At 30.8% G+C, this 22,115-nt stretch overlaps 2 protein-coding genes across 2 annotated transcripts; both read right to left on the bottom strand.

The window, feature by feature from the left end:
- Positions 1-2,169: 2,169 nt before the first annotated feature.
- On the bottom strand, positions 2,170-3,661 carry LOC137814851 (uncharacterized). The gene is made up of 2 exons (XM_068617770.1): positions 2,649-3,661; positions 2,170-2,566 (listed from the first exon to the last, which is right to left on the bottom strand). The coding sequence occupies exons 1-2, from the start codon at positions 3,364-3,366 to the stop codon at positions 2,484-2,486; spliced, it is 801 nt and encodes a 266-aa protein (XP_068473871.1). The 5' UTR covers positions 3,367-3,661; the 3' UTR covers positions 2,170-2,483.
- An 8,853-nt stretch (positions 3,662-12,514) lies between these two features.
- Positions 12,515-15,160, bottom strand: LOC137814864 (transcription factor MYB61). The gene is made up of 3 exons (XM_068617788.1): positions 14,035-15,160; positions 13,818-13,947; positions 12,515-13,709 (listed from the first exon to the last, which is right to left on the bottom strand). Exons 1-3 carry the CDS (start codon positions 14,165-14,167, stop codon positions 12,758-12,760), a joined length of 1,215 nt encoding a protein of 404 aa, XP_068473889.1. The 5' UTR covers positions 14,168-15,160; the 3' UTR covers positions 12,515-12,757.
- Positions 15,161-22,115: the final 6,955 nt, after the last annotated feature.

The following is a 22,115-nucleotide window of genomic DNA, read 5'->3' as shown; positions in this document are numbered from 1 at the left end:
ATTGATCATTAATGTTGTTATTATTTTTATTATAATTCATAATAATATTTATAAATAATAGTAATAATCTTCATCATTATTTATATTAATAATTTTTTATTATTTTGTTATACCTAATATTATTATCACTATTAAAATAAAACTAAAGTGGTATAAAAAAGTACAGAAGTCATGTTTTTCGTATGATTTTAGTTTCATTACATTATTATTCGTAATAAAACTGAGGCATATTGTTAATGATGATTTCATTCTGGTTTTATGAAAAAAATGAAAATTGCCCTTGTAATGCAATTTTATCTTAAATAAATTCGTCTTTCCAAATACAATTTATTCACTGTCATAATCTTACACTTATTAATTTCAATAATTTTATCTTTGGCGACATTTTAATGTCAATTAATGAAGCGCCATAAATTTGGTATTCTATTCAGTAGATCTGTCCTATAAGTAACCAAAATTAATATCATTATCATGCATTAAAGCTTTCCAGGGACAGTACCAAATAATATTTAATATTTTTCTTAATTTAGTCACACTTATCAAACATTGACACATCTTGGTGGAGCACGTGTGCAAATCCAAGTCTAACGTGTTTAGTGGTTTATTTAGGAGATGAATGTGTGGTCGTTAGATAAAACAACACAACTCATATGTAGTGGGTGTACAGAACTGTGAATATACCATTTTGCAACATAATTCTCAAATAATCCACGTCTTAGAATAGTTTTTAACTGTAAGATTATATAATTTATTTATGAATGTGAGAAAATTGAATTTCTGTTTAGATGAGAATTATATGCAGATAAAAGGAGAAAACCTTTGGAGTTTGCAATTGGAGACCATGTTTTCATGAGAGTGACACCAACCAAGGGTGTAGGACGAGCTATCGATCAGATCAAGGAAGTTATCTCATAAGTTTATTGGACAATATCAGATCCTAAGGAAGACAGGTCTAGTGGCTTATAATATTGCTTTACGTCCTCAATTAGCAAACTTGCATAATGTCTTTCATGTATCACAACTAAGAAATTATATCCCAGACCCTAGTCACGTGTTGGAAGTGGATAATGTGCAAATCAAGGATAACTTGTCTTTTGAAACAAAACTAGTTAGGATTGAAGATCATCAGAGTAAATAGCTCAGAAGCAAGACCATCAATATGGTGAAGGTGGTGTGGGATAATAGATATGGTGATTCAATTTGGGAATTAGAAGAAACCATTAGAGAAACCTATCCATATATCTTTTTTGTTAAGTCAATTTTCGGGGATGAAATTTTTTCTCTAAGATTCTAACCTCCTCGCTCATCAGTTTGACGATCGGAGTCTACCATTAGACTCCTGACAGCAAGATCTACAAGATTGCCCGATTAGAATATTTGATAGAGTAAATTTTACTCTTTCTCTTTTAATCAAATTTTGAACTTGTAGGTCTGTCTCAATCTAAGTTTATACATGTGACTCTTTTAGTTTTAAGATTAATCTTTGTTAGCTCAGAGTCTTAGTGGTATAGTTAGATTTTTTATCAGGAGTCTGTAGTACATGTTAAGCTATTCTTGTAGCTTTTGGTAGGTTTGAAACTCTTAGTGAACATTTGCTCAAGACTAATAAATTGTTTTGTCAATTAATACAATAATTTTAAAATTCAAATTTATTATTAAAGTTTTTTTAAACTATTTAGATGGTTATTTTTTGTTAAAAATGAGAATCGTACCATTTTTTATTCAATAAAATAAAGAGTGTTTAAAAAAAAGGGAATAGTTTATTTTCATTTTGTCTTATTTGCTGAATAATAATATTTTAAGAATCGAATCCCATGAAAATGTTTGTGAAAGGAGAACGACTCAAGATTTGTGTCTAAAATCTGCATTTTATAAAATAACAAAATAATAATCTGTATTTTAATTAGGGCATGTTTAATTGCTCTCTTAAAAAATTGAACCACGATTCAGGCAGGATCTTGTCGTATAAATTTATTTGAATTTTAATTTTGACGCTTCAAACACTCAAGCAAATAAATATTTGGTTACGGCATTACCACTGTATAATAATTGACCATTTGTCTGTTTGCTGAAGATGAAAAAGAAAATCTTTCGATAATGCATGTCTCTGTCTGAACACTTTTTTCTTAACCTTGAAGACAAATAAAATCAGAAACGAAGATGCTTACATGAATCCAAAATTCGCACAAAAGTTGCACCATTTTTTTCCTTTGTCCATTCAAATTTTTTCTACTACATATTTTTATTGGCTATTCACACCTATCAGGGCCTTTTCATCTCAATCAAACACTAGCAGAAGTGAGCACCACTAAACAAGAAAGTTTTACCAGAAATGAACCTCAACACTCCTGGTGGAAACAAGAACTCTACAACAAAATTATATAACCAATAATCATAGTTGGAAGAAAGCAAAAAAACTTGTATTATAATATATGCTATCTATTGCACAAAAAGAGAGGAAGCGAGTTAGGGGAAAATCGAATTCATGTGTATTTTGATGCAGATGCCAGTGCCACCGCCTGCGCCCACACCTTCAGCCGAGCCTTCACGTCTCTTGGATCATCACCTGATTCATAAATCATCATCAGAGACAAGAACAATCACTTTACACAACCATGAAAACAGGTTTCTATGATTTGAATTTATACCTGGAGAAGAGATACGCCAATTGGGGATGGGAGAGTTGGTACCACTGCTGGTTTCGAATGCGGAATTGTTGGAGGAAGAGAGACGAGAAGGGATCTCAAGCATGCGTTCGTGTTCCAACTCAAACCCAAGATCTCTACAAGCTTTTACTTCCTCCAAATCCATGCAAAGAGACCTTTTCCCACCTTTTGGCCTAGTTATTACCATCACCCCACTTTGATCACTCTCTCCACTCAACCCTAGACCCACATGTTCCTCCTCTTTTCTCTTACTCTTCTCCACTTCCTCAAACTCAAATCCCCATCGCTCCCTCCCCATTCTCCTCTTCCTCCACCCAGGATCATTCTTCTTCCTTCCATTTCCCTGTCCCCCATTGTCACTCCCGTAGTCCTTAACCGCTTTCCTCCTCCGAGGCGGCGTCGAGGGCAAAGAGTAACAACTCCCCAATTCGTTTTCCGAGTCCGAGGATAACTCCTTCGCATCTGACAATTCCCCATCTGCATCTGCATCAAAGCTTTCTATGGACAAGCGTGACACGCACATGGACGCCAGATTGTCAACGTCCTCGTCGTTTTCGTCTACGCCAAAGGTGCTGCTGGTACACACCGAAAGCCTCGACAAGTTGTGGAGATGAGGTTGTTGGAGATGATCGTCGTCGTCGTCGTCAAAATCCTCTTCTCGTAAGGAAGAGAGAAAGGTGATGTTGTCATCGGAAGCCATAGTGAGTGAGAGAATCAAAATAAGAAAGAAAGATGAAAAAAAAGTGAGAGTACTGGAGCGGCGTTTAGTGTTGGGTAATGTGAATCATTCGTTTCTGGGTTTTTATGATAAGGTAGAGAACACAAGTAGTAGAAACCCACCTTCAATCAACCACCCTATTTATGCAAAAACTTCACTTCCCATTTCTTTTTTTAATATTATTAATATCATTATTCCGAGACCAATAAATCAAATTAAATTATTTATATCTTACTGCTTTATATTTGTTAAAAAGGAAGAGAAGGTTATATTTGGCGGTCAAAGAATGGATAGTGAAAGAGTTAGTTAAAGCAAAAGCTATAATTGACTACCTCATTAACCGTATCACTATGTGGCACCAACTTTCGCTCATCGTTAACCCTTTTACCCATTCCATTTCATTAATTGCAGATCATCAATCTCGCAGTTACACGTTAATTGTTTTCGTGTATTTTAAAGTAATTCAGTTTAATTTTTATTTTATAAGAGTGGTTTATCCAAATGCAGAGTTTGAAGAGTAACCGGAGTAGTAGGATAGAAAAGGGATAAGAATTAGGAATTGAAATGATGAGTGTTTGGTTTGGGGCCGCAATCAATCAACTAACAAACACAAAAAGAATAGCCTCGAAATTTTGTGGTGCCCATTGGAATCGGGCACTTTACCTTTGCTATATTTTTTTAATTTTACTTTGATTAATTAATTATTGAAATGTAACCCCGGGCAAAACAAAAAGCTAATTTTTCTCCACGTGCAACTCCGGTGACGTAATTTCACCCTTTCCTCGTTTGTTCCGAGGGGATTGGGAGACACCTGTCCACGTTTTATTACGCTTTTGGTTTTCACTATTGGTTACAAATAATAATAATAGAATTGAATTTGAAGAGAAAGAAATAGTGGAAGAAGATATACACTGAGACTCTCACTCGCCGGGGATAACGAAGTTAACAGTGTCCCACAAAAAAACAGACCAACCCTACGTACCTGTCTCCTTCTTTCAGAGTCTGTACCACGTGCCATTTCATCGCTGCCGCCAACGCTTAATCATTATGATTCATTCCCTCGATAACACAATCTCATAAATTATTACATCTTATATACCTTCTATTTTTTTTAATTACTCATAATAATAATAATGAGAACCTTAAAATTGATTATTATTAAAAAAATATTTATTATTAAAATAAAATAATTTTAAAATTATATTCAATAAATTAAAATGTTTTATTATACAATTGTCAAAGTAAGATTTTTTCACTTCTTATTGAAAATAATTGAGAGGGTGTATCTTGACGAATACAAAGTGTTTATCTGATCTCTCATTGTAGGAAGGTGTTTATCTAAAATTTTCTTTTGATGTTTAAGTAAGTAGAAACACACAAATGATAATATAAGTGTTTAACAATATAAGAATTCAGAATATAAGAAGATAAGATATATTGTATTTCTTAATAAAATAGTATTTACATATTTCTTATATGACAACCTTTAAATTGAATGTATTATCCTCCATTATTTCATAAACATTAAAAATTCATTGAATAAATCATTTTATTTCATAATAATCATTAATAAAAACTCGATTAAAAGATACCTACACTCTAAAAGATACATAAAATCATCTGATTTTTTTTATATTTTTGGTAGGTAGAGGATCTAACTTTTTATTTCATAATGGTCTCTACTAGTTCTATAATAATAATAACTATTAGTAATAAAATATATATTAAAAAAGATGAGTTGAGAAATTGTTATTAAGAATAGAATCATTTGTGAAGAAGATGTGAGTAGGAGTGATGGAGAAAGTGGTCCCTAACATTCACTATTGTTGGTGTACAAGGCAAACCCTGCAGGCCATAAGGTCATGTATGTTCATTTTTTAACGTTTTCCTTAGCCACCCATTTTCTTCTCTATTTATATATTTTACACAATTTGTCACTGTCCCTTGGGGGTGGAATGGTGGAGCTTCACATTCCAAGTTCAAACTATTGAAAAATATATTAATTACGAATTAAATATTGTTGAAGCCATTTTTGAACGGGGTTTTGGTGAGACGACGTTGATTAACGCAGAGACGCTCACCGACCGTTGATAAAACATGAATAGTATTGGAAGGAAGCTCTTGGACGGTTGGAATGTATTCAATCTGCCATTGGATTGTTTACACGTCCTATTTTACACACATTTTCAGCTCTAACTTATCAATGTTATACAATTATATTCATTTTATACAATATATCAAAAGTCTCACTTACCTATCTAATATCTTTAAATATATATATATATATATATATATATATTCATGTAACTCACAACAATTTTCACCTCTAATCAACTCATTAATATTATTCAATAATCGAGATCAAAAACAGAACATATTTTAAGTACAAAATCATGGTTTAAGTAAAAAAACGTAACGGAAGACCAATGTTCAGAATAGAAAATAATTCATATATGATTATTGACCATAATTTTACATTTTATGGTTGAAACAGGTAAAAAGAATGTTTAAATAATTAACAAAATTAAATTCAAACGTTTTTAGTTATAGTAATATTCAGTGATATTAATTAAAGTTGTGTTATTAAAAAGTGGTTTTCCGATAATTATTTAAAAGGTTAAATTTATTGTCTTACAACGTTATTAAGAGATATGATAATTGTTTTTATAATATATACATACTAAAAAAAGGAAGAAGAAAGCAATGAATAACGTAAGAAGTTGAGATTTGCACGATGATCACATAAGAAATGTGTGGTGATAAAACGCTTGTTGAAATTGATGTGGATTTGGATGGCATCGTAGAATGATGAGAAAAGGGACATGATGGACACGTTGGGTCCCTAGCCGTTTGATGAGTCAAAGTCGTTGTCTATCAACAACATCTCAAATCAATTCATATTCATTGCTAAATTTAATTCACTTCTATTAAATCATTACTATAACTAAACTTTTCAAACCACTCATAACATATGATTAACAATTCAAATCATGTGCAAATATGATTATAGCCTCTAAATAACGAACATTCCTATTTCATACACTAACAATTAGTCAAATACTGTGGCCAAAACATAAATTATTATGTAAACATAATTTGTGCAATTCATGCCTTTATTTATTTTTTCAAATATATTTTGCTACCATTTTTATTTTATTGAAATCCGTTTCTAGGGATTAAATCTCGATCTAATTTATCAAAACAATAGTTAAAACACTTAATCACATCTAAAATGAAAACAAAGTAGAGGAATACACGTAGCTTATGAGTATAAATATATACATCTTCTTTTACACTAAATGAGTTGAAGATGTTGTATAAATCAAAGTGACATTTATGCAGAAATATAAAATAATATGTAATACATCTAACACCCCCAAAAAATAACATCTAACTATTACAATACAAGTTCTACGTATTTCTATATAAATTTGAAGTTTTTCAAAACATTCCTAATAGATGATTAGGATTTATAAAAATACAAATATTTACATATCCATATCTCAAAATAAAACTCTGAAATCTCTAAGGCTTTCCTGCACCTGTATGCTCATCTGCTCGTGTACATAGTACAGTCATCGCAGTTCAAACACAGCAAGAAAAGCAAGAGTAAGCTAGTGAAAATATAATTTTATAATATACACACTTAAATCAAATTACATGATCAATTTCTCAAATTATTCAATTTTCTTCAAATCTCATCAATAAAACAATCACATACATCTCACATGGATCTACACATTCAGAATATTCAACAAACAACGTCTTCCGGAAGACCCGTATTAAGAAAGTCCTACCAGAGACTAACACTTGATCCAAAGATTACCAGCGAATCCAACAGAAAGGATCAGGGTAAGTTCAATACAACCCAAGTTGTGCATCTCATATGTCACGGTGTGCATGAACTCCCCCATCAGCTTCTCACCATCTGATACCTTAGTCTATGTGACTTAGATCATCAATGAAGCTCGGAGATCTCTGTTACCACATATACATCAATATCAGTCCATACATTATCTCAAATGTATGAATTCAATTTCATATCATTCTGTCATACAATATCATTCAAAAAGTGATCCACAATATTCAAAAGCGTAATTAACATAAAAAAACAACACTTAAATATTAAACCATCAAAATATAATATTTTTACAAATTTAAATAATATATAAACAAACAACCCAATATATAAACACACAACATCCTTGCAAGAAAAATTGAATATTGAGAACACCTCCCTTCCGCATTCCGATCTTCTATCTTAGGGTGCTATTAAAAATTAAATTTAGCTTCCCTTACCTCAATTGCTTGCTTTCCAAGCAACTTTTAGAATTTTATTCCCCACAGTCTGGATAAACTTCAAGATTTACGGGCCTAATGCAAATTATCCAAACAGAACAAAAATTCAGTATATAATAGAATAAGTTGGGAGGGTTAAACTTCTCAACTGACCCCATCATGACTAAATCCTAAGGAAAAAACAGAGAACAAAGGATATTTAGAGTAAAAATGAACTTACTCTGTTTAAAAATATGATCGGGTAGAAATGTTCCTTAACTCTTCTACTACAACGTGGTCCGATCAAATTCTAAGATAGATGAAGATTGGGAGAGAAAATTAAAAGAGAGGGAGGGAAGAGTATATGGAGAGAGAGAAATGGAGATAAGGAAGAAAATATGCTCTATTTCTGTTTTTTTTTAAAGTGACGTTACATTACATCTTATTAAAAGTGAGTACACAAATAATTCATATTTATTTTACTAAAAACAATTTAGAAAAAAAATATTTAAAATTTATTGGCCTTCTCGACATTGATCCCAAAAATTCTAACTAAATATTAAGCAAAAGATAAGAGTAACTTACAATAACAAAAATTTTAACAACTCTAATTACAAAAACAACTTTTATTAACATCAATAAAAACAAACTTTAATTACTTAATATCAATAGAATAGGAGACAATATATTGATCTTAATCAAGCGAGTGACATTTCTACTAAAATTGAGTTTAAATAAAACTAAAAAAATTAGAGATTATGAATTAGAGATTAATTCCAACATAAATTAGAGATTATGAAAAATTCCAAAATCTTAATTTTTAGGTGAAATTTAAAAGTATCAAATTTTAAGTAATTAAATTACTCTAAAATTTCAAATTCTTTTAAAATTTCTTATTCAAACAACATATTTTATATATATATATATAAAAAAATCTTTAGAAAAATAATTACCATCTTAAAATTCCATACCCTTTATTTTATTTTTGTAACTTTTCTTTTATTCATTACACTTAACTTTGAATAATTTTTGTTTTGTTTTAGAATCTTTAAAAGTTGAAAAATTAAATAATTATTTTAAAGTAAATTAAACCAAACATATACCACTAATTTCACACTGATGCGAAAGATACTCGCAAAATCTTAGAAATAATCACATTAATTCAAATTGGTTTTTTTTAATAATATTTTATGTAATGTCAAATAATTATTGTTACTTGAGATGTTAGTATAGCTGATATGTCCAAAGAAAATAAAAGTAAAGAAACGGAGACGTAGTTACAAAGGGAAGAAACTGTTTAAAATAATAATAATTTTTCACAATTTATCTTCCACAATTTTATTTATATTTTTTAAATTATCACATTTCTGCGTCACATCATAAATATCTATTATTTATCATATGATTAGTATTATATAATTTTATTTTATTTCACCGGTGACAAGAAAGTTGTTAACCTGACCTGAAATTTTGTTCTTCAGTATTGCGGTTAGAGAAAGTGATTATTTAATAAGCAACCGAGGATTAAGGCTTTTGACTTTTATTTGAATACAAAGAATTGAAAAATGTTTTTTAATGTCGGTGAAAGGAAAGTGCAAAATCTTGTGCATACTTCTATGCTCATCTCCGAATACACGCGTTATCTTTTCCAAATATAATAACGGTGACGGTAGATAGTGACATGCTATTTCTGAGAAAAAAAACTAAAAATAAATTTGTTTTTAAAAAATATTTATAAACCGTGCTTTCATTATTTGTGATTTGTTTTTAGATTTTAAAATAGTATTTGTAGAGACCGAACATTTTCATTTTTAAATTAGTCTTTAATTTCATGAATACCTGATAATGATACTTTCACTTTGTCACAGTGTGAAAATTATTCAGAGTTTGTCATCGATTTTATTTGAAATATAATATGAATTTGTTTATTTTGGTATCTTTTCTTCAAACTTTTTCAGCCAGCCTCTCTCTTGGCCCTTTCTCTAATGTAAGCCTCCTTCAAACCGATCCATATTACCCTTATGGGCTTTTCCACCAAAAATCACAAATAATTTTTGGCAAATTTTTTCAAATTGTAAAATTCGAAATACTGTCTACGCTAGAATAAAGAAGGGTAATTACTTCCTGCACTCAATCAATTGCTTCTTGCACCTGATGAACTTTTTAAAACTCCATTCTGCCCTTCTCTTCTTTAACATTTGCAGTTGAAACTTCTGGACACTCATGTCCGTAGAAGGAAAATGGCTTACGGATATCATCATCCGGAATAGGGTTTTGCATTCTGGATGTACATATCGGGAAGAGTTAAATGTGTTTTGGATATGGGGATGCGGAAGTATACACACAACCTTCATCCACAACACATAAATCACTTATGGATAAGAAAATTTGAAAGTCAAAATCACTTCCGTATCCGGAACGCACAAGGCATGTTAAAACTCACCTTGTCTTCTCCAGTGACTTCGTTTTCTGTCGCTGTTGAACTCCCTCACAAATAATGCCTTAGTGACCACAACAATGGACGTCCTTCGGTCCTAGGTTCATGTTCATTGAATGACTCGTTCAAGTGAAGTTTCTGCTGCCTCAGAGGAGAAATGTGGACGAGAGAATGGAAAAATGACGGTGACTACTGGGTTGAGTGCGAAAACGAAAACAAAGGAGGCGGTGGCGGCTGTTGCATTGCCTTCAAAAATGAAGAGGGTTGGGTGTTGTGATTAGGTGCAGATTTCACTTAACCTAATTTCAATTTCATTAAGAGCATTTTAGTATTTTCGTATATACAATTGGGTGCCAGTCTAAATTGATTGGGTGCAGGGAGAATAAACCATAAAGAAGATGATGAACGGTACAAGGACTTGGGCTTAATTTTTCAATTTTATTAAGGATAAATTTAACTTTTCACAAAAAGTATGGAGGTGTAGGAAGAAGATACGGAGGTGCAGGATGAAATGCCTAACTTTTGCCTTCGTAGGCCCAAATCTAACATCAATCAAGAAATGCAATCTTTACATCATTGAGAGAAAAAAAATAGTGAAGGAAACAAGGTAATTAAGAGTCAAATAAATACTCGTTTGAGGCTTTATTTCATATTATAGTAAAACCTAATGAAGAAAGTTGAAAGCATTCAGTTCACTTAGTCTTTGTCCTATTTTAGGTTATACATTTAGAATGATCAATAGACTTAATCGGTGAGTCCAAAAAAGTCTAAAAACGATTTTGAAAGATAACAAAAGTTTTATCTTAAATTGAAGTAGGTTGTTTTTTTCTCTGATGATTACACTAAATTCATTCATAAACTTATGAACTAACTTAATAATTTTATTTAAAAACCATTTAATCATATTCTTATATTATAATTTATATATCAAATTATTATATTTAAAATGAAAATTAACCATTAATATGATTAAAATTTTAAAAAATACCCATTCTATTTAAATTTTTTATATTTTATATTTTAAGGTAAACCAAAATGATATGTTGGTCTGACCTAAGTCAAATGATACGATGGTTAACCATTAAGCAGAGGAATTAATGTTGTTAATAAGTAATAGGTAAAGCTTCAAAAAGCAGAAACTATAAATGCCGAAATTATAAGTGCCTAATAACGTGAGACTTTGTGATTTTTATGATACTCAAATACAACAAATAATTTAGTGTGTGTTTGGTTTAGTTCTTAGAGTCTAGCATTTCGAATATGAAAAGAATGAGAGTTATTTAAATTAATTTGAATTTGAAGATTGATGATAGATTTGGATTTACTTTAATCCATAGTCAAACCATGATGTAATAATGAAAATTGGATCCTTCCATATTTGGGAGGCAAAGAAAAAAAAAGAAAAAGTTGTGGAAATTTGTAGATGATGAAGAAGGGTCAATAATTGAAGGTGTAGTGCAGAGTATGGTTGCAGTAGATATTGTACATGGCAGGTGAATTGGATATTGATGTTGCCACCTGTGGCGAGGATGTGGTTAGCCACAGACAAGTTTTGCAGGAACTGGGTTGGAATTAAGTAGTAACACTTCTAGGAATTGGAAGTTTCTCAGTTGCAAAAGAAAAGGGTTGTTTTGAGATAATGTTTTCAAGTGTGTTCAAAGGGCTAGAAGACATGGCTAAACATGTAAGGTGCTCCTTAACTTAGCTGTCCATGTCTCATTGTACGGACATAACTAAGTAAGCAACTTTCAACTTCAATTCATTGCATTAGTGGTGCCACTTTATTACTACTTACACGCACATGATCCTGTTAGTCTTCCCTTGCGTCAATGACTTGTGAGAGGGAGAACCCAACAAGGTCTTAGAAATAAATTAAAAGTAAGCAAAATGCTCGCAAATGTCAAAGGTTATCCTTGGGCATCTTTTTCTACATTTAATCTTTGCTGCTGTCCCTTTCTTGGTCATGAGTGAATCAAATTATTCACTTATATAGTTTTATAGGGAGAACAACACTAGCCGCCTCCTTGTGCCGGTAAAATTAAAACTTGCTTAGATGGGAAACTCTCAAGCTTAGGCTGTTATTTATGGAATTCAGATAAAAAAAAGTGTTCCTTCTTCTGTCAAGAAAATGCTGTGCAGCACTTAGAGTATTGGATAGGGTAAAGTTCTGGCTGCACAGCTTTGGTGTCATATTTAGTACTCTAAAAGATAGTGTGCTGTGGTTGGAGAAGAATAGGAGATGGTAACGGGTGAGATGAAAGAGATTCGGTGAATTGTGTGTAGGCAAAGTAACTAAAAGTGAGTCCCCATTGAAAAATAAAGTGATACTTCCCGTGCAGTAGTAAACATTTGTGATGGCATAGATATGGAAATTAATGCACCATTGCATTGCAGTCAACTGTAGAGAAAAAGAAAGAAAGAACAAAGCAGACCAATCCTTATTATTCTGCAATTATATTCCACCCACACTGGAGAAGGTAAAAGACAGATGAGTTGGCTCACAATAAAAATTACCAAAATGAAATGTTTTTGTGACAGACCTGGCCTATATACAAGAGCAAAATTAATCTGTGGTTTAAGACACCTGTACTGAGAACAGAAATAAATCCTTTGGAGCCCCTTCTAAAATCTTTCATTATATCAAATCCTGAGATGCTATTATATATGTCCAAAGGCTGCTGTTAGTTTCTGGATGTCCTTGGAAAAGATGGGAGAAGTTTGAGACTGGAGTTGCTCCTTGGAACCAGGCATTATGGACCCTAAAGTGTTATCAGGTACCAAATGTGTGGCTGGCCTAATTTGGTTGCACAATGATTCAGGAGCTGCCAGCATCAACATTGGGTTGTGGAGGTACTCAGACCACTTGGCTTCTTCTGTCAGTCCCCAGGAAGAGAGGACGCTGTTCTTGCTACTAGTCAATTCTCTGCTGCCATCACTTGTGTTGCTGCCATTGCTGTTGTTGGAGGCACTGGATTCCCAGTAATTGGGTCCATTCAAAGCAAAAGGAGGTGTTGAAATATCTTCTGAAGGGACGGCAAGTGATGGCTTGTAGCAGAAAGAAGTGCCAGGGAGAAATGAGGTTGTTGTAGGTGGAAGAATGGACATAACATTGGAAGTAAACTCAGAGTTTATATCAGAGGTTCTTGCAGTAGGACTGAACCAATGGCTAGAGTTTGAATTGGTTGGGAGATTGTCAGTCATTTGAAGAGGATAATTTCCCATCAAATCTGAGGGTTGGCAACTAGTGGTGTAGCTGTCTAGGAACAAGTCTTTGTTGGAACAATTGGCTATCAAGTTGGTGTCGTTTTTGGTGTTAATCTTGGAGCTGCAGGAACCTTCCATCTCATAGGCTTTGGGGGCAATCGAAGAAGCTCTCTGCTCATAGGATCCTTCATCTGACTTGAAGCTCTCAGAATTCAAAAGGTTCAATTCATTGGATAATTCTTGGCTCCTTGTTTTGTCCTCCTCACCATTCTCAACCTCTGACAGTGGCTTATGCGTCACAGGATTTATACCTCTTTGCCTCAGTTTCTTCTTCAGGCAAGAATTCCACAGATTCTTTATTTCATTGTCAGTCCTCCCAGGCAACTGTGCCGCAATCTGAGACCATCTGAGAAAAGAAAGAATGTCCGTGTAAAGATATCAAGGATGGAAGAGCCAGAGACTAACCATGAAGAAAACAGAAGAGTTTAATGATGAAAAGAAGGAATGGATTTACCTGTTCCCTAGCACTGCATGAAGTTCAATGATAAGATTTTCCTCCTCTAGTGAAAATGTACCTCTCTTCAAATCAGGCCTCAAGTAATTGATCCACCGAAGCCTGCAGCTCTTGCCGCATCTCTGCAAACCTGGCAATAAACGACATTGACAGGGAAATGAACAAGAAATTCTTGGCTTGATTTTATGGTAGATGTGGTGGTAGAGTGTTGGAGTACCTGCTTGCTTAGGAACCGAGCTCCAACAACCATGACCATACTTAGTAATATGCCTCAGAAGTTTCTCATCCTCCTCTGGTGACCACAGACCCTTCCTAAGTTTCTGCTTGTAACAGCAGGAATGCCTCCCCATTTGTAGTTTTTGGAAGCTTCTCACCCCACCAACACGAGGGGTGAACCTTTCCAATTAACTGATGGCTTCTTGAATTGAACTTGTGAGTAGGTGTAGGTGAAATGTCAGCAGGAGTGGCACTGAGCCAGACTGTGATAGAGAGAATATGAGAGCGAGAGAGATTATGTGAATTCAAGACAGGGAAATGAAGTGGCAGCTAAGAAAAGGAGTTGAATTAATATAAGAGGGAGGCCCCAAAGAGACGTCATAATCAGTACTCACTATTAAGGTTCCTTCTATTTCTTTCTTTTTTCTCTTAAAAGTATGTGTACCTATGAGATGGATTCGAGCCAGGGAAGCTTCATTTTAGCTTCATCAGAAAATAAGAAAAATGGGGTTAAGAAACAGTATACTGGTATACGTATACCATCTCTCAGCCATCAACACGTGTATGGTTTAGAGATAATTGTGCTGTTTAAATGTGTACTAGATGTTTAATATCTAAACAATATTTATGAAAAATGTTATCTTCTTTGTTACCAAAAAACCAGTATAGCATGTCTTATGGGAGGTATGAGTTTTAGGAAGGTGGGGGCAATTTCAATGGTGGGATTATGAAGGGAAAGACTTATCTTACTACAATCCATGCTTGTAAATGAAGCATGAAAATGGATACTCCAAAAGTTATAGGAGGAAGGAACGAAATGAGAAATACAAGTTCTCTTCTTCTTGCTATGCTAGCTACATAATACAAACAGTGTGAATGTTGACTAATCCTACAACACCACCATTATGGACCCCTCAAGAAAAAAAATTGCAATTGTAATAAATGTAACAAACAAAAGGATCCAGGGCAAATTTCCTCTCCACAAACTACAATTTCTGTGTAGCAGGTGTTCATGAACCAGACTCGTGCCTTAATGCAGATCCGTGCCCTGCCCTCACTAATATTTGTCTTTCTCATGAAGGATCAGGGTGATTCTCACAGTCTCTATATTATCAACACTTTGAATTAAGATTGAATGAATCACAGATTTAATCTAAATTCATTCATAATAAGTAGAAACAACAATTTTTTATTTATTTTATTTGTTGAATACGATCAATCATGGTTAAACGCATTTAAAATAGAAAAAGTTTAATCTATCAAGTAATGGGCCATAAATAACGAATTCGAAACCAGAAGAAAACGAAAGACACATCCACGGTAAAAGATAGAAAGAGATTTGGAAAATATTGTATTAGTATCTTATCTGATAGTAACCATTTTGAATATTATAGGGTTTTATATAATTTTACTTAATAAAGCCTTTTTTTTTTTCATTTACCAGCGTACCACTTTTAAGTAAAATTTTAATTATAGACAATTCATATTTGTCAATGAATTTATTAAACTTTTAATAACTCCACAACCATCCCACCCTCATGTATGTTCACCACATATGCAGTTTTTTTCTTTGAACAAATCATATGAAACTACTTTAGAATTTTCTTCTCTGATTAATAGCCAAAAATGTATTTAAACTATTAAAAATCTATCTATTTTTACTGACTAGTTGCATTTGTCATTAAATACTAAAATAAGTACAACATTACTTTTTACATTTAAAATCTGATTATACAACTGTCATAAAAAGGTATTCATCACTTATTGGAACATAATTGTCATACTAAAGATACTAAAAAAAATCTTGTTTCTATTAAATAAAATGATTTTTCTAAGACTTTTTCTTATAAAGTATTTAAAGGTTAATATTTTTTAAGGCATAATTCCTTCTAAAGCTAAACCTCATGCTCTGTAAAAAAATGCCCCTGCCCCATTTGATGAGCAATTATACATGAAATGTATTCTGTTTGAATTAAATTATTAATTTTGAATAATGAAAAGCCAAAAAGAAAACAGAAAAGAAAAAGAAGAAAGCACGACAGTGATGATACTTTAGGTTCGTTCCATCATGTACACATCCGAAACTAAAGCACAACACCTTCATTCTCCATGTTCTGTTCTGTTTTCTTCTCTCTCTTTTTCTTTATAGCTTAAGCCCTCCCCATTCGTGCTTTCTGCATCATTTTTATTTTATTTTGTGTATCTTTACTCAGAAACTCCGGTAAGGATAAGAATTAAGAAGCTTCTGCGTATACTTAAAAATGGAAAAGAATATTCTGCAACTCAGCACTAACTCATCTACAATTAGAAAGGGAAATAACGTTAACCAAATCTGCTGCACAAACTCTTCAACATCATGTGTTTTGTATTCAATTTTAAAAAAGAGAAGCATGTATAAGATTACAAAAACAAAGGCATGAATTATTGCATATCATTAACTGTCGAATCTGTGGCCCACATCGAACTGCAGAACCTCTGAGGATCACAAAAACAAAATATCAAACTATGGGATCAATATCTCTTGCAAACAATTTTATATAAATTAATCATAATCATTAGGGTTCTTCCTTAAATATATATCACTGATATTTTAATCATTTAAGGAGCAAAGATAAACTTCTACAAATTATTAATAAATAAATTTTAAATCTAATTCACCGTATAAACTTTAACTTTCTTTAATTATAACTTATAGAGTAGTTGTCTCTTAGTTACCGTGAAAAAATCAGATTTAATATTATTTATATTTTACGTGAAGGGAATGCGTCTGTTCATAAGTTAATTAATTTAGAATTTATTTATAAAAAAATATTTTATTGGTATAATAGGTTTCCATCTAGTCGATTTTCAGAATTTTTTATAAAAAGATATTGTCTATTTATGTCTCTTTTTTTTAACATATGAGTTTGATATAATATTTTTTTTTAATAGTATTTTTTTTATATAATACATATAATTGTTATTAAGTCTAGTTGAGATGTGAAGTTACATAATGATATCTAATATCTAATATGAAAATTTTTATATATAAAAAATAAACAATTCAATTTTTTTAACTATAAATTGAACAAAGTGGATTTCAAACATAATTCAACCCCATAAAACTGACTTATGAAATGAGGTTTGCACTCACTTATATACAATAAAATGTCTTAATCTCTAATTGAAAAGTATTTAATTATTAAAAAATAATATTTTAACCTTTTCCTTTACTTAATAATTAGTCAACATCTTTGTAGTACTGTTGATAGAATTAAAAAAAAATTAAAAGCAATGGTGCCGTGGTTGCACAAGAAACAATGATACGTACCTTTTTGGATCAATTAATTCTATGCGTACTTTAACCTATGTGAAAAATGTGAAATGGGGACGTAAACAGTGCATGTAAAATAAAAATTAAAGGACACTGCTTCTCATCAAGATTTTCTTTCATCACATGTTTCATTTGATTTCGAACGAGCTATTAAAAAAAATCCAAAGTGGACAAAATGTCTCTTACTTCCAACTTTTTTACCAATTTCGGTCACGAACCACAATATTCTTAATTATTCATCATTTTATGTATACTCCCTCCCCTCCATAGCCATTTCAAGAAAAAAAAAATGTTTTATATCCAACGTATAATAAAATTGTTAAAAAGTATTTTTGAATATAGAAATTTATATAAACTAATACTTGAGATGAAAACAAAAATCAGTACATAGTTCGCTTTTTATATTGAGAATAATTTAAAACTAATAATTAATTTAATGATTTTGAAGAATATATATATTATGTAAGTATGGTGTTTTTTTTTTACTTTTTCTTCACTTTCACTCTCTTTTTAGCTCCAATTTCTTTTCTCTCCCCCTACTTTTTTTTCTTTAACTTTCTAATTTATTATATTTGTTCATAATTTTTGTTTTGAGCATGTTATCCTATACCCTTAAATCTTTGTATTTCTTTCTTTTGGCACTTTGAATGCATAGTTTATAGGGACACATTACGAGATCTAAGTCAAATAGATATCTTAGTCTAAGTTTGTATTGATAAGTTTCATTTATGAATAAGATTTTTGAGAGTAAGTTAGAGTTTTTCTAACTTTTAGAAATTTGGATTTTTTTTTAAATATAAGATAAAAGGTTAAGTGAGTTAACTACCACTAAAAGAAATTCACTATATAGAAACCAATTTTAAAGATAAAAAATAATTAGTCACTATATTAACTAAATTATATTCTATTATTCATAAAATTTCTAAATTAATTTCTAAATTAATATCTAATTAGCTACTAAGATTTTAGTTACTAATTACTTTAAATTCTAAAGTTGGTAGCTAAGATCTCAGTATCTAATTAGACATCAATTTAGAAACTAGTTTTTTTGTGAATAATTATTTAGATTATAAATTTACACTACAAGAAATCATGAAATAGAAACCAATTTTTAGAGACCAAACTAATTAGTTGCAATAGTAACTAAATTAGAGATTATTTTAGAAACTAAAAATAACTTTGGTTTCTAAATTAGTTTATATTATTGTTAAATAGTTTCTAAATTGGTATCTAATTAGCAACCAAATTTTTTGCTACCAAATTTAGAAACTAAATAATTGGTAGTTAAAATACTGGTTGTTAATTAGATACTAATTTAGAAACTATTTAACAATAATAAAAACTAATTTAGAAACCAATTTTTTTTTTCTAAAATGATCTCTAATTTAATTACTATTGCAACTAATTATTTTGGTATCTAAAAATTGATTTCTATTTCATGATTTTCTTGTAGGGTTAGTACTTAGTATCTACCAATTTAGAAACTATTTATCAATAATAAAAACTAATTTATAAACCAATTTTTTTTTAGTCTCTAAAATGGTGTCTAATTTAGTTAATATAATAACTAATTATTTTTTTTTATAAAATTGTTTTCTATTCAATTATTTTCTTGTAGGGTTAGATATATTCACAAATATTAATTTCTCAAAATTAATTAAGTTAAACTTCTTTAGGGATTGTTTTGCTTTTCTTTTGATATGTTATAACATGCTATTGTTTTGGATTGATGTTGATCTCATATGTTATTTATAAATAACGTGCATATAATAGGTTTATGGTGAAATTCTCATATATTATTTATAATAACGTGTTAATTTAAACAGTCAATTCACTTGTTTGTGACTTGATTTTGCTATCATTATGTTTGAGATGAGAGCACATGATTATACTATTTAACGTGTTAATTTAAATTGAATTCAGGTGAATAACATATATGTAATTCAGAATTGGGGCATTTCACAATAAAACGTCGAACAAGACATGTTCTGAAATTTAAAAGTAAAAGTTTTAAAATTATAATAAGAGTGAATAATTTTTCTTATTGGATGCATATTGACAAAGAAGCTGCATTTTCAAAAACAACAAAAATTCAAAATTTAAAGAGGTGACTGTTGATAAGATTTTACAATATTTTGCCATATAAGTGGTAGGATAAAGACAAAAGGACAATGATATTGTACAAGTCAATTGACGTTTCAAATTTCTGTAGTTATTTTAAAAAAAATCTTGAGTACATAATTGGTATTCATTCTATTTCAAACTTTCAATATCTTAATAGTCATTGAAAAAGCATGTAAATTGGAATAAAAAAGAAGAAAAATAGATGGAAAGAAACAATGTGACATGTATCACGTGATGCTAATTATGAGTGATGGTATTAATTTTGATGTAGTTTGTAATTGGAAAAAAAGAAAGATATTGTAATTAATGTGGGTAGAAAAGAAGGAGATAAGAGAAAAAGGAGATGATTAAAAGAAAAACTGATGAGTGGTTGAATTGATGAGATGGGTCTAAACAGGTGTATGATAGATGATAAGGATTGATGGTAGGTGTTGTTCTGGTTGGGCCATAGATGTCCTAAGCTTTCTCACTCCGATTATTGAAGGACTCCTTTATCATTGTACCTCCACCCATTATCTCATTCTCCCAATCTTTCATCACATTCAATTATATATATATATATATATATATATATATATATTTTAACCTTTTTAGCTACACCCATGAATAGATGCAACTCAATTATCTCCTTTCAAACCAGATCTTCACCCTTTCCATTTTCATTCTTCTTCCAACTCATCCTCAAATCCATATAATATTAATTAACAATATCTTTAACTAATTATTCTCTTGATTATTAATTCAGATTTTATTATTTTTAAACTATTTTATCGTTATTATTGTATTAGTGGTCAGTTTACAGGTTGTTAGTATTTTATAGCTTTCAGTAATTATAATTTTATTATATATATTATTGAAGTCCATCGAAATAACAAAATTAATTAAACAGTTTTACAATTTCGTGCAATTACATTTAATCAGTTTTTACAACTTTTTGTCTTCTCTTATTTTTTTTCCTTACACTTTTGATCATAAAATTTAACCACCATTTAAATAAGAATGATAGTAGGACTACCACAGGACAAGTCAGATAATAAAACTCTACATAAAAAAATATTTTTCATTTTTATTAAAATAAAATACTTTTTAAAATATTATTAAAGAGTATATTTTAAATTTAATTCAACTTTATTCTTTATAAAATAAGATTTATATTTAAAAATAATAAAAGAAGAGAACAAGATTCACACTAAAATTAAGTTGTGTTTTGAAATGATAAAGAGTAGAATTGACTTATGAATACAATACTTTGACGTGGGTTGTAGTTATTGAGTTCGTGGTGCACCCAATTGCCAGGCTTAATTTGTCAGTTCCAGTGGATTACGCAGACATGTTTGACTTTTACAACCCATTTATTATTATTTTTTTCATAAAAAATATAATTTAATGAAAGAATTTAAGAACTTTTTGCCGTGTCTTTTCTGTTTGAATATCTTCATCAGTGTTTTTAAACTAAATATTAATATTTTATTATCAAGAGTTAAGAAAAAGATTATATCACAGTATAACTATATTCACTTTCCATTACAATGACCGAGCACAAATAACAACTAATTTGAATGAATATGTTATTACTAAGTTGATTGTTTTAAAAAGTAAAATGAAGTTTGAAATATGTTTAATATGAACTAAATTTGTTTGTTCTGAATCCTTTATGGCATATGGCCCAAACATGTCAACATATTTAATTAACGAGGACCATACGTAGATAGATGTGGCTGCCTCACCTTTTAATAGCCTCTATATGCATTCTTTAAACTCATCCACTATCACATCACATGAATCTACTTTATCATCACCTCCTATCATTTTTTATTTCTTTTCTATTTTTCTGCACTTTTTACTCACCCTTCTCCAATTAATTCAACCTCACTTCTCTTTCATTTTAATTTTACGTGTAATTAATATTGTTAATTTTAGGGTTTGTGTTTATTTTGTACGATTTATGCCTAAGTAACATTGATCCATTTGATACACAATTTGTCGTCGTCTTTAAACTATTTAAAGTTCTTCTTTTTTCGTGCGCGTTCTGCGGTCGGCAGGATACCTACGATTGCACTCCGACACTCAAGTCAGTGCTGATGATTATTTTCGCTCTTTCAGGATATGAAAAAAGTACATTTTCTCCATTCAGAAGTCTTATTTATTGGTTGACTTGTGCCTCTTCCTGCATGGGCCAGGTAGTTGGTTAACTAAGACGTCTGTAGTAGTCACTAGATCGTGTGTAGTGGTTTCCTGATATCACGGGTGTGTGTCTTTTGTAGTGTGTTCTTGATTCATTCAACGCTAGTTGTAACCGTTTTCTTATCACGTACTTAATACATTATATTATTAATTCGTGCCCTCGATCGTCCGGTGTCTGATCGGTACATTATATTATGAAACTTATATCTCAGTTAGACAGGCACTTGAAACAATAATAATTATTTACTATCATATGAAAATAATATTATTTAAAAATATATATAAAATATGGGGATTCATATTTATTCTCTTTGATTTTTGTATTTTTCTTTCTTCCATTGCAGATTCAAACACGTAAATTAATTGATTAGTTAATTTTTTTATAAATTTAAAATCATTAAAAATAATCTAACTCTTATAAAAAAAACAAAAAAGTCCTCTATACCAAAAATTGCAAGACC

Source organism: Phaseolus vulgaris, chromosome 1 (assembly GCF_051622355.1).
Source record: "Phaseolus vulgaris cultivar YP4 chromosome 1, ASM5162235v1, whole genome shotgun sequence".
In the NCBI taxonomy this organism is placed as follows: domain Eukaryota; kingdom Viridiplantae; phylum Streptophyta; class Magnoliopsida; order Fabales; family Fabaceae; genus Phaseolus; species Phaseolus vulgaris.
The sequence above is the reverse complement of the archived record's forward strand: the minus strand, read 5'-3'. Positions and strand labels throughout refer to the sequence as shown.

What these genes read in the sequence shown, in the direction of transcription:
- LOC137814851 (XM_068617770.1), bottom strand. Translation starts at nt 3,366, where the DNA reads ATGGCTTCCGATGACAACATCACCTTTCTCTCTTCCTTACGAGAAGAG. An exon ending in TTGGCGTATCTCTTCTCCAG is followed by an intron (nt 2,567 to 2,648) that starts GTATAAATTCAA and finishes TTTATGAATCAG; the next exon opens with GTGATGATCCAAGAGACGTG.
- LOC137814864 (XM_068617788.1), bottom strand. Translation starts at nt 14,167, where the DNA reads ATGGGGAGGCATTCCTGCTGTTACAAGCAGAAACTTAGGAAGGGTCTG. An exon ending in CTCGGTTCCTAAGCAAGCAG is followed by an intron (nt 13,948 to 14,034) that starts GTACTCCAACAC and finishes GTTTATTGCCAG; the next exon opens with GTTTGCAGAGATGCGGCAAG. An exon ending in CATGCAGTGCTAGGGAACAG is followed by an intron (nt 13,710 to 13,817) that starts GTAAATCCATTC and finishes TTCTTTTCTCAG; the next exon opens with ATGGTCTCAGATTGCGGCAC.